The sequence below is a fragment of the Protobothrops mucrosquamatus genome, unplaced genomic scaffold, assembly GCF_001527695.2.
Source record: "Protobothrops mucrosquamatus isolate PMUCROS unplaced genomic scaffold, P.Mucros_1.0 scaffold6094, whole genome shotgun sequence".
NCBI lineage: Eukaryota > Metazoa > Chordata > Lepidosauria > Squamata > Viperidae > Protobothrops > Protobothrops mucrosquamatus.
The window spans coordinates 11,543-23,399 of record NW_015391932.1 but is presented as its reverse complement, the minus strand read 5'-3'; the positions used below and the strand labels follow the sequence as shown (position 1 = coordinate 23,399).

General features: G+C 51.2%; 1 protein-coding gene across 1 annotated transcript in view; it reads right to left on the bottom strand.

The window, feature by feature from the left end:
• Positions 1-1,114: 1,114 nt before the first annotated feature.
• LOC107300086 (protein unc-13 homolog B-like) overlaps positions 1,115-11,857 on the bottom strand; it is a gene marked incomplete at its 5' end in the record, with an annotated part of 21,371 nt that continues 10,628 nt past the window's right edge. The window contains 3 exons of the mRNA XM_015829429.1: positions 1,115-1,282; positions 2,890-3,005; positions 4,706-4,875. Of these exons, the coding sequence (XP_015684915.1) occupies positions 1,115-1,282; positions 2,890-3,005; positions 4,706-4,875 (454 nt within the window). The remainder of the gene's footprint in view (positions 1,283-2,889; positions 3,006-4,705; positions 4,876-11,857) is intronic.

Genomic DNA, 11,857 nt, shown 5'->3' with positions numbered 1-11,857 from the left:
AGGAGCAGAGGTAATGGGGGAGGTAACGGTCAGGCAGAGGAAGCCCCGGGGCCAGGAAGCAGGAACGCCGGGCCCTTCCTCGAACGGCTCCCGGATCTCTCTGTCCATAGCTAACTCCTCCTCCCCTCCCCGACCCACAGAGCCATTAGAGGCCGCCCCAAACTCAGCGAGCACCAAGGCCATCTGACACCTGCAGGCGTCAACTCTTGACAGCTTCTGCTGCTGCTGCTGCTGACAATGGTGAAAGCAAGCTCTGGAGTGAGACCCCTCCCCCAGCAAAGCCCACCCCCTGCTCCAATTCTACCCCCTCTTGGACATTGTGCAAAAGCGGCACCTTCCAGGTGTTCCCAATGGTGGGGAGACCATGCCCAGAGCCTCAGAGCAAAGCCTTCTCTTGCCAGGGGCCCAGGCAAAAGCAGAGATGGCTCAGCACCTCCCTCCCCAGGACGGGGACCCCAGAGTGGCCCAAGAGAGCCCCTATTCTCAGTCCTGCCCTCGCTCGCCTGGAAGGGCCAGCTCTGTTGCGGAGGACAAGCTCCCTCCTGATCGATCTTGCAAGGCGAGGATTCTTTTCCAAGCACCACCTTCCCTGGTTCACCTTGTTTTGTGCTGACTTCCACCAAACCCCCCTCCTCCCCCAGCCCAAATGCTAGCGAACCCAGGTTGGGGGTTCTGGCTTTCTTCTCTTGGCCCTTCCTTTCTGGGGAGCCAAGAAGGGAGAACCCCCAAACGTGGAGGCTGCTTCCTTCTTGGGGATGGCAGGAGGAGCCCAAGGAATTAAGGGGCTCTGCAGACCCCACCAGGCAGCTGAGTGGGAATCCTGCCACCTGCTCCTGGCACCCAACAGCAGCGCAGAGTCTCCTCCCCCCCGGTTCATCTCGTTCAGCTTTGGGGCCCCCACCCCCGAGGAAGGGTCGTCTGGAGCCGGGCCCTTCATCATCAGAGCTCAAGAACCTTTGACAACTCTCCCCAGCGTTTGGGGATCTCGACCCGCCCCGGACTGGCTTGGCTGCACCAACGCTGAGCCCGTCCCCCGGAGGCTGGCAAAGCCGCTTGGCACAGGGGGCATATCTGGGTCTAAGAGGAGAGGAGAGGGCTGGGTGTAACCGGGGACTCACGTCATGGCTTGGTAGATGGACTCGATCCCGTAGCGCATGGCGAACTCGTCCACAATCTCCTGGCCGGTCTCCTCAAAGTAAACCTTCCAGGCGTCGTCCCCTTTGGCATCGGGGACCTTCACCACCCCGTTTCCTTGGACGTCCGTCAGGTGGTGGAAGAGGTTCTGGAAGGGAAACCCGCAGCCGCCCCCAAGAGGGTTTCAGGAAAGGACCTACCCGAGGCGGGGGGGGGTAGCAGACCCAAACCCAGATTCAGGTGCTGGAAGGAATACCTGGAGACCCTCCCTTCCCTCAGCCCAGCCCAGGTGTGGGTCCTGCTCTCTACCCCTCTGCGGTTCTCAGCTTTTTTTCTGAGTCTAGGTTGTCACTAGAGCCCCTCGTGTGGCTTTGCCAGCCATTGACTAACCCCCTACTTTTTGGGTGTCCCCATGACACCCCTGCTGACTGGAACCTCTATGAACTCCTAGCTGGTCTGGCTCCAGGGTGGGTTTCATCTGCTGCTGAGCTCTGGCTATTAAACAGATGCATGGGGGGAGGGGGCAAGGATGACAATGGAGAGCTTTCAGCCAGACTTTCTTTCAATACACAAAACTGGCCTCCGCTGGACGCTGCCCAGCTTTCTCTCTGAACTTCAGAACATGAGGGGTCCTTGGTGGTCTCTGAGCCTGGGGCTTCTCATTAGCCAAACTAGGTAACATCATCAGTGCTAGTCTGAGGATGGTGATGACTAGCACTGATGATGTTACCTACCGTGGTTTGGGTCATGAAACGCCTGCTAGAAAACCACCAAGCTCAGAGACCACCAAGGACCCCTCATTTCAACCCTGAGCTGCAGATACTCTCTTTCATCAGTACCTTCAGAATATCTCTGACTCTCCTTTCTCCGCCAGAACCTCCCCTTCCTTATTGCTTACCACGGGTGTGAGGCTACTTCTGTAAAGCTCTAAAGCAAACACAAGGCCTGGGGGCCGGATGCGGCCCGCAAAGTGGTTTCATGTGGCCCTCGAAGCCATCCTGGAAACAGTGAGGGAACGGCCCCCGCTGCCTTGGCCCTGGCCCAGGCCGGCCGGGAGCCAATGTACAATTTTGTGGTGGCCATTTATGCTGAAACGCATTCAGTCTTAGCTCCACAAGGCCGTCTGGAAACAGCGAGGAACCAGCCCCTGCCGCGTCGCCCCCGCCCCCTGGGTGCATGCTGGGGAGGTGTCACCCTTTGTGAGGAATGAAGAAATGGACCATGCCTCGGCGCTTGCCCCGGTCACACCCCCTTCTGCCAGAGACCCTCAGATCTGTCCCACTCCTGCCCAGGCCCCCACAGGCACCCTTGATGTGAACAATGTAGATTTGGCCACACCCACCCAGTAAGCCACACCCACTCCATCCATGCCCACCCAGTAGGCTGCACCCACCCTGGCCACACCCCCCCCAGGGCAACAGCAATGTTGATGCGGCCCTCAATGAAATTGAGTTTGACACCCCTGCTCTAAAGCGGCGTCTCTGTACTTTAAAACTGGCCAGCCTCCGTGGCTTTTTTTCTGGGAAGGATAAGCCACGACTGGTTGAAGGGTCAAACCCACCAGAGTGGAGTTCGCATTAAGAGAACCTCCCAGGCTGCTCAGCCAACTCTTCCCTCACTGAAGTTGCAATGAGCCAAGGGGGACGAAGCCAGGGCCCCCGAATTCTCTAAAGTGGAGGGAGCATCTTCAGCAAAGGGGGTTCGCTGTGTGGGCCTCCTCTTGGGGAGCAGAGCTCAGCCGGCCGCCGTGCCTACCTCGTGAAGGCAGGTGTACTGGACGTGATAAGGAGCCACCTTCTCTTCGCCTTTGATCTCCACGCTGATCTGCAGTCGAATGGCGCCTGAGACGGCAGATTTATCCGTCCTTTTTTCTGGAAGAAAGAGCCCTACGTTCTCATCCCTCCCTGCCAGCCGGGGGTCTCCAGCAGCCAAGAGTGATGGAAGGCAGACCGGCTGCCCACGCAGCCACTCTCTCCCTCTTTCAAGGGACCAGGCTGGCTCTGCAGACCTGTTGGCAGCCAGTGGCACATGGGCTCCAGGCTGCCCAGTGGCAAAAGAGGGGCAGGAAGATGCGGCCAGAAGGGGTGTTGTGCCACTGTGGCCTCGTTGCTATGAGGCTTGAGTGGGGTCCACAGAAGTGGCAGCTCCACCACCACCACCTCAGTCCTCCAGCTGTGCATGGCAGACCCCCTGGTCCATCTGCACCTGCTGATAGACCCCACCTCTTCCCACCCAGAGACCCCAAGGAGGCCAGGAGAGGGGCCTGGATGGGCCACCACAACAGCGGTCTGAAGGAGGCTGCAGGCCCTCTTTCCTCTCCAAAAGAAAAGGGGGAGCGCTCCACTCCCATTTCCCAAGCAGGGGGTCTCCGGATGAGGCAGAGCTGCTGGCCTGTCTGAAGGACACCGAGTTGGAGAGAGGCACTTCCGTGGCTGGAATTCAGCAGCTCTGCCCAAAATGTTAAACTCGCTCCTCATTTTCCAAGGCAGGTTTCCCAGCACACATTTTTTTTCATTAAGACCCTCAACCGAAGTGCTTCTGGAGGGCTCCTGAGCAGTGATAAGCAGATGGCACTGAGGCCCGAAAGGGTTTTGAAAAGGACAGGGATTCCAAGCTTGCCAGTCTCTTTCCTCCACCCCCTTACTTTGGCTACAGATCTGGTTTGCAAGGGGGCCTTTCTGGGGCCACATTCTCTGAGGCCCGAGTAGTATTCACTTTTCTTTTCTGAATGAGACCCTCCCCTTTCTTCTCCTTGAAAACATTCTGCTGCCTCAGCCCAGCCAAGCTGCTTTTCTGACTCCTGCCAGCAGGTTTCCCCCCCTCCCAGGTCTGGGACAGGAGTTGTTTTTTTTTGTCGAGTTGTGCGGAGGGTGGGCAACTTCACCCTACCAGCACTGGACTCTACCTCCTTCGACGCCCCAAACTCCCCTTCTGTCCTTCTCAGCTTGTTGTTGTTGTTGTTAGTTGCGAAGTCGTGTCTGACCCATCGCGACCCCATGGACAATGTTCCTCCAGGCCTTCCTGTCCTCTACCATCTTCTGAAGTCCATTTAAGCTCACGCCTACTGCTTCAGTGATTCCCTCCAGCCACCTCATTCTCTGTCGTCCCCTTCTTCTATTGCCCTCCATCTTTCCCAGCATTAGGCTCTTCTCCAGTGAGTCCTTCCTTCTCATTAGGTGGCCAAAGTACTTGAGTTTCAACTTCAGGATCTGGCCTTCTAAAGAGCAATCAGAGTTGATCTCCTCTAGGACTGACCGGTTTGATCGCCTTGCAGTCCAGGGCACTCGCAGGAGTCTTCTCCAGCACTAGAGTTCAAAGGCCTCCATTCTTTGGCGCTCAGCCTTTCTTATGGTCCAACTTTCACAGCCATACATTGCAACTGGGAAAACCATGGCCTTGACTATACATACTTTTGTTGGCTAGGCCACACCAATTTCCTCCAGGCTGCCTCCCTGGAAGCACCTCTGCCCTCCCCAGACCCCACCATCCCACGGGATTCCCACAGTCCTCTTCTGCCAAGCTTTCGACTCCCACCCCCTCCCCGAAACTCCTGCGGACAGGAGGGACTCACCCAGGTTGTACCAGACGTCCATCTCTCCGCTCAGTGTCCGGACTTCAATGATGGTCTGCCCCAAAAAGTCATCTGACTCCCGCTTGAGCCGCTGCTTGACCCGGGACTTGATGTCATCGTCTTCATCCCAGACCCGCACTTTGATCCGGTCAGAGGAGTTATGGCACTCGCTGCAAAGGCCAAAGGGGTGGGGGTGGGAGAGAGCAAAGTCTGTGCTCTTTTCTGCCCAGGTCCCAAGGCAGCCACAGGCAGGGAGGCAACGTACACCCCCCCCCCAGCACAGCCCCCAAGCAATCCAGGCCCCTCCAGGCTCAGCGGGCTGCCTCTTCTCGGGTCTTGGAACCCCACTTTTTGGGCAAGGCAGCTGAGAGTGGGAGGGGGGCAGGTTGCAAAGGCCCCGGGCTGTGCTTGGAGGGCCCCAAGCAGTGGGGAATAACAGCTACCAACTGGGAAGGGCGAAGTTTTCCAAAGTGTAAGACTTCACAATTCAACATAGAGAAAAGTAGAGTCTTACACTTAGGCGAGAAAAACCAAAAGTACAAGTACAGATTAGGTGAAACTTGGCTCAATGGCAGTAATTGTGAGAGGGACCTTGGAGTCCTAATGTACAATCACTTAAATATGAGCCAGCAGTATACGGCAGCTGGCAGAAAAGTCAATGCCATCCTAGGATGCATTAACAGAGGGACTAAATCAGGATCACGTGAGATACTAATACAGCTCTATAAAGTCGTAGTAAGGCCACACCTGGAATACTGCATCCAGTTTTGATTGCCACGATAGGGGGAAAAATGTTGATATGCCCACCAAGATAGATCAATATCCTGATTTTCCATCTCTAGTTTAGATTTTAAATTCCCTTCAGAGTTTAGAATATCTTTATATGTCCACATTTTCTCAAGACTGACTAAATGTGGATGTACAAATGCTTCCACTGTTGAGAGCCATCCTGGAATTTTCAAGTATATTTTACATTTTATTTTTTTCCCATGTTAGTAATAATGCATTTCTAATATAGTGGTTTTGAAAATGTTTATGAATTTTATTTTTCCCATACCATCAAAAAGCGTGCCAACCGAGTTGTAAGTCATGTCCCTCCAAGTACCACAATCTTTTATTTCTAAGAGTTATTCATTCTTTTACCCATGTTAATACTGATTGCTTGATAATATAAAACCCATTCTGGCAAGCAAAAACCTCCATTTCCCTTAGCTTCTTGTAACATTTTCAATTCAATATTTACAAATGCAAGTGAGATATGACAAAGATGTTAAACTGCATGGATTTTATAAAGAGCGGACCTTGTGTCATGGTTCCGATAGATGAAACCCTTCAAAAGAACTTCGAGGCATTGTTTTCCTTAAAGAATTTTTTATTCGGGAAACAAAGTATCGGCACTACATAGCTGAACCCAAAAACTAAATTCCCTTCCCCCTGATACAAAGTAACAAAGTGCAATTCCCACCCCCAATAAATTATCATAAATCACATTCCCCAATTAGCTTAAAGTGCGGGCCTTCTCCTTAGCTCCACAGCCCACCAAAACATTATCAGCTTATCCTTGGGTTCCCACAGCAGCGTTATTATTATGGCTAGCTGAGTTTACATCCAACTCACCCCCCCCTGCACCTGATTTCTAAAAGTAAGAAAAAGCATGTTAAAGGAATAGAGAAAATGGCTGCATTTGCATCAGTTATCAAAGTGGGAACATCCAATGTTAGCAGCGTTGACACCTTGTTTGATCAGATATTATTAACCTCTGATGAGAAACTAATTAAAAAATGTATAACTTTTAATTGAATTTGAAAATGGAAAATGAAGAAGTAAAAGAAACAATGATAACATGGGCAAAGAATTTTGGATACAATATAGATATAGAGAAATGGCAAAACTTGTGGCAAAGAAATTATAAATTGACAATGTCAACCTCTTACAAAGAAAACGTATATAAAATGTTTTACAGACAGCACTTGCCACCAGCAAGATTAGCAAAAATGTTTAAAAATATGTCAGATAGATGTTGGAAATGTAATCACAAGTCAGGTGCCTATTATCATGTAGGGTGGACATGTGTTAAAGCAAAGAGATATTGGACAAAAATACATACTTGGCTAGAAAAGATGTTGGGAAAGCATGTAGATTTTAAACCTGAACTTTTTAGATTAGGTATAATGCCAGGAAAGCTTGACAAACAAAGTATATACTTGATTTTACATGTGGTAGAGAATCATTTTCGCACAATATTGGAAAAATGAAGAAATACCACCAGAGGAAGAAATAATTAAAAAAAATACTAGATTGTGCGGAAATGGGCAGACTTACTTTGAGGTTGAAAGAAAAAGAAGAAACAGAATACTTTCAAACTTGGCACGTATTTTATCAACGGCTGGAGAAAAGAATAAGGGATTAGGAATTCAATTTGTATTAGTGAATGATAAACTCAGACAACATGTTTGTTGAATAAGTACTTTTGAATTGTATTAAAAAAATCAATAAAAAAATTAAAAAAAGAAAAATGTTGAGACTCTGGATCTAGAAAGAGTGCAGAGAAGAGCAACAAAGATGATTGGGGGCTTGAAGGCTGAAACCTATGAAGAATGGTTGCAAGAACTGGGCATGGATAGTCTAGTGAAGAAAAGGACTACCAGGTGTGACATGATAGCAGTCTTCCAGTATTTGAGGGGCTGCCACAAAGAACAAGGGGTCAACTTATTTTCCAATGCACTCGAAGGCCAGACAAGGAACAATGGGTGGAAACTGATCAAGGAGATTGAACCTAGAAGTAAAAACTTTCTGACAGTGAGAACAATCAACCAGTGGAACAGAAGTTGCCTTCAGAAGTTGTGGGAGCTTCATCACTGGAAGCTTTCAAGAGGAGACTGGACTGCCATCTGTCAGAAATGGGATAGAGTCTCCTGCTTGAGCAGGGAGTTGGACTAGATAACCTACAAGGTCCCTTCCAACTCTGTTCTTTTCTTATTTTCGGTTACCTCACCTCTGTAGGGTCCCAAGGTCCTTGGGCAACTCTTTCTCATCAAACCTGGGGGGGGGGCAGTTGGGCTGACGTCACTCATGGAGCTTCAGGGGCTGAAGGCCTCCCAGCCGTAAACCAACATTTCTCCCTCTGCACCATCCTGGACCTAAACCTGGTGGCTAAACCTTAGCAGAAACTTGGAGAAGGTGGAAGAGAAAACCCCATGGCTGGGCGTTAGTCCAAATAAAAAATGAGCCCCTGGGAGAGCTCTGCCCTTGTGTGGCTGCTTCCTGGGATCCACCTGGAGAGAAAGCCACAGCCTGGTGCTTCCTGTGTGGGAGACACTCTCCGTGCCTCCCTGGGGCTGAGGGAGGCTGGCTGCTTCCAAAGTGAGAGGCGGAGAGGCCAGGTGGAAGTCGGCTGCTTTGTGGCCACGCAGCAGGGAGGCCATGTCTCAGCGGCGGCCCTCACTGGCTTTTTAATGAAGGCGCTGCCTGTTGCCAAGCAACCCAAATAACACGAGGAAGAAAGTCAGAAAGTGGGTCATGCACAATGTGCTGAGCCTTGTCAATCAGAGCGGTGCCCAAACAAGGGCCGCCTCCCCCATGCTGCCCACCAGCCCTGCCCTGCCTTCCCCCTGCCAGCCCTGCAGCTCAGGAGGCCCCGTCCGGCTCCTCCAAGACCCTGGCCCAGGTGGGCCTCTGCCCCCCCCCGGACTCCTGTGGCTTTTCTGGAACATTCTTTCCATTCGGCCTTCCGGCCCTGCTCCTCCTGGCCACCTGGCACTTGTGGCCCCAATTCGGCCATTTTATGCTTAAAACATATTTAAAAGATGGGGAGGGGGGAGCAACCTGAGCCCACAGACTCACAAGGCCGCCAGACTGCCACCGTTTCTGACAGGAATGATTCTGACAGGAATGAAGCGGTTTTAGTCTGCTTGAAGGGCGGCTCGAAGATTTCCCCAATTGCTTCAGCACAGGTAGTCGACTTACGACCACAACTGAGTCCAAAATTTCTGTTGTTCAGCGAGACATCTGTTAAGTGAGCTTTGCCTCTTTTTACCACTTTCCTTGCCTCAGTTGTTAAGTGAATCACTGCAGTTGATAGGTTAGTAACCCGGTTGTTAAACGAACCTAGGTTCCCCATTGGCTTTGCTTCTCAGAAGGTCACAAAAGGGGATCGCACGACCCCCGGGACACTGCAACCGTCATAAATATGAGCCAGCTGGCAAGCATCTGAATTTTGATCACGTGACCATGAGGATGCTGCAAAGGTCGTAAGTGTGAAAAATGGTCGTAAGTCACTTTTTTCAGTGCTGTTGTAACTTTTAATGGTCACTAAACAAACTGTTGCAAGTCGAGGACTGCCTGTATGTGACTGCATAACCCAACCCTCTCCTTTTCAACAGGGACTCCCCAGCCCCCAGGACGTGTCCCCGCCAGCCTGGCTACCCAAGAGCAGCCCTCACCTCTGGGCTGATCCTGGATGAGGGAGTTGGCCATGCAGACTGTTTAAATAAATACATTTGGGGGAAGGACATCCACCTCCCCACCCGAGCTCTGGGGTGTTTGTATGTGTGTGTGTGCTAGCAAAATGGAAGAGAGACCCCCCTCCTGTCCGCCATTTAGTTTCACTGCTGCAGACCTGGGAGAGGAATGGCTGTGATGGGAAGATTCTGGAAGGTCTTCCAGCCCCCTTAATCCCTTGTGAAGAATTCAGGCCCTCCTGCCGACATTAATCCCAGCCGAGGAGGACAGGAGGGAGGCTTCTCTGAAGCAGATAATCGATGTTGGCGCACAATCACACCCCGCAGGCCAACTGGATTGTTATCTACACTGGAGACCTGGGGAAATCTTTGCTGACTCCCTCATCTTCCCTGTCAGACCCAGACAACTACAATGTCTCCCGCAGTCTGGGGTTTAGCATGATTGTTCCCTGATATTCTGGAGGCAGTTTTTACTGGGAGTCCACACACCGACCTGATGGCGCACAAAATTCCCCAAATGAGACGGGTTTTAGGACTGGGGCCCCGGCACACATCTCCGCAGCCCTGCCCCAACCCCAGCAGGCCAGCCTTTGGGCTGATTTTCAAACTCTGTGGTAATGTGGAATAATGAACAATTACTAAAATAATGATTTGTCTGCATAATTACTAGAATAATGATGTGTCAGGAATAATGCATAATCATTCTGGAGTGTCAGGAAAATTCTGTGTCAGTAATATGTGACTAACCTAATGCGCATTGCACATGGATACAATGTATGTAGCAAACCCTCCATTGTATACCCGTGAGAAACGAACCTAATGTATTACAATATGTATTTCAATGTGTATTCCTTTGTTCCTGAGAAAAGGAAAGTATAAAACTGAAGTTTGAACCCCGCCCTCAGGGTTCAGAATTGCTTGTCTCTATTGCTTCTGAACCTGCGCAATAAATCTCTCTGCTAAAACCCTCTGGAATTCGTAAAAGTCCTTTCGTTTTCCACAAGAGTGGGGCCCCATAGAAATGGCCTCTGACATTGCACTGACGTTCGGGAATCAGAGCACAGACCTTGTTGAAAGCCTTTGGGCAGGAGTAAAAGAGGAGAAAGAAAACTTATACGGGATCCGGCCGAAGGAGGTTTGCTATGGACCATCTGGGCAGGCAGAAGATACAGGCCAGGTCTTTCTGCATCAGATGAGCAGAGAGGCTATCAGAGAGGCGTGCAAGAGTGATAAGGGGGGGGGCAATTATTCTGGCATCTGCTGAGAGTCAGAAGCCCAACTCATTCTGGTCCTTACTGGATGAACAACTTCATCTGTCAGAAAGTGGAAGAAAGAGCAAAGGGTGCTGCTATCCTGGACATAACCCAGGAATCGGCCAAAGGAGAGAAGCAACTGGCACCTGGGGAAGGTTCATTGCCCTTGAATCTGTGGCATCTAGAGGAGAACCAACCGAAGAGCAGAGGCTGGTTCACGGGAAGAGCTTCAATCCAACGGTTCCAACTCTAAAGAGACACAAAGGGAAATCTTGCCACATGAGCAAAGCGAAGGAGGCAGTGATTTCCATCGGGAGGAAAAGCGAGAGAAATCTTGGCCAGGAAGCCCAGAGGCAGAGCGCTCTGACAGGAAGAGACCCGCGCAGGAAGAGGAGCCGGAGAACCATCCCCAGAGACGGGAGGGGGGCCTCTCAGAAGAGCTAAAGCTCAGAACGAGAGGCGATAGGGGAGAGATGCTGACCGGATGATCCCCCTCCCCTCTTCCAAGCCAGACCCTCCCTGCCAAACAGCTCTGCCACGGAGGTCTGGTGGGGGACTGGTGGAATGGTTAAAATACCAGGCAACCCTCCAGTTCTGGCACCCACCCAGGAAAGACCCTGGCCAGCCATTTTCTTTATCGCTTGCGACTCTCCTCGATGGGGTCCCGGCCAAATTTCTGAGGGGGAACTGCGCTACCAGGCACTACTGAGGAAGGGTAACTCTCAGTGTTGGTGGAACCAGATGCTTGCCACCTTGACCTGTTGCCAGCAATAGCCTGTAGCCCAGGAGTTTCTCCCACTCTCCAGCTGTGCTTTCCACATCTGCCTTTCCACTCCCCAGCTGTTTTTCTTAGCAGCCGAGTCTCTGAACTTCTTGCTGATCAGAGTCCCCCCCCCCCGCAAGGCCAATTTGCCACCTTCGCTCACTCCCGCCCTCCCGTGTCAACTGTGGGCCCCCTGAGCAAGCTGGCTGATGCTCCCCATGTCTTAATATTAGTCTAAATCTTTCGCTTTCCCTTGATGTGCTCACAATGAGCTCTGCTTCCTTTTCAGACTGACACCTGCCCCCGTTTCTCAAATTGGTAGAATGTCAGCCTATTATATTGTGATTCCAGTTCTGTCATTCTTTACAACGTACTCACATTAGACGGGGATAATGGGCCTTTCTCCCTTCGGAATCTCTCTCTTTTTCAGTCTTCAGAAGCAGCCCTTTCATGGCTCTCTGCTCCCTCAAAGGAACAATCAGACGGAGGAGCCCTAATAGGGCCCCTTGGGGGGCCTCGCCGTAACTCCTCCTCCTCCTCCTCCTCCTCCTCCTCCTCCTCCTCCTCCTCCTCCTCCTCTTCTTCTTCTTCTTCTTCTTCTTCTTCTTCTTCTTCTTCTTCTTCTTCTTCTTCTTCTTCTTCTTCTTCTTCTTCTTCTTCTTCTCCTTCTCCTTCT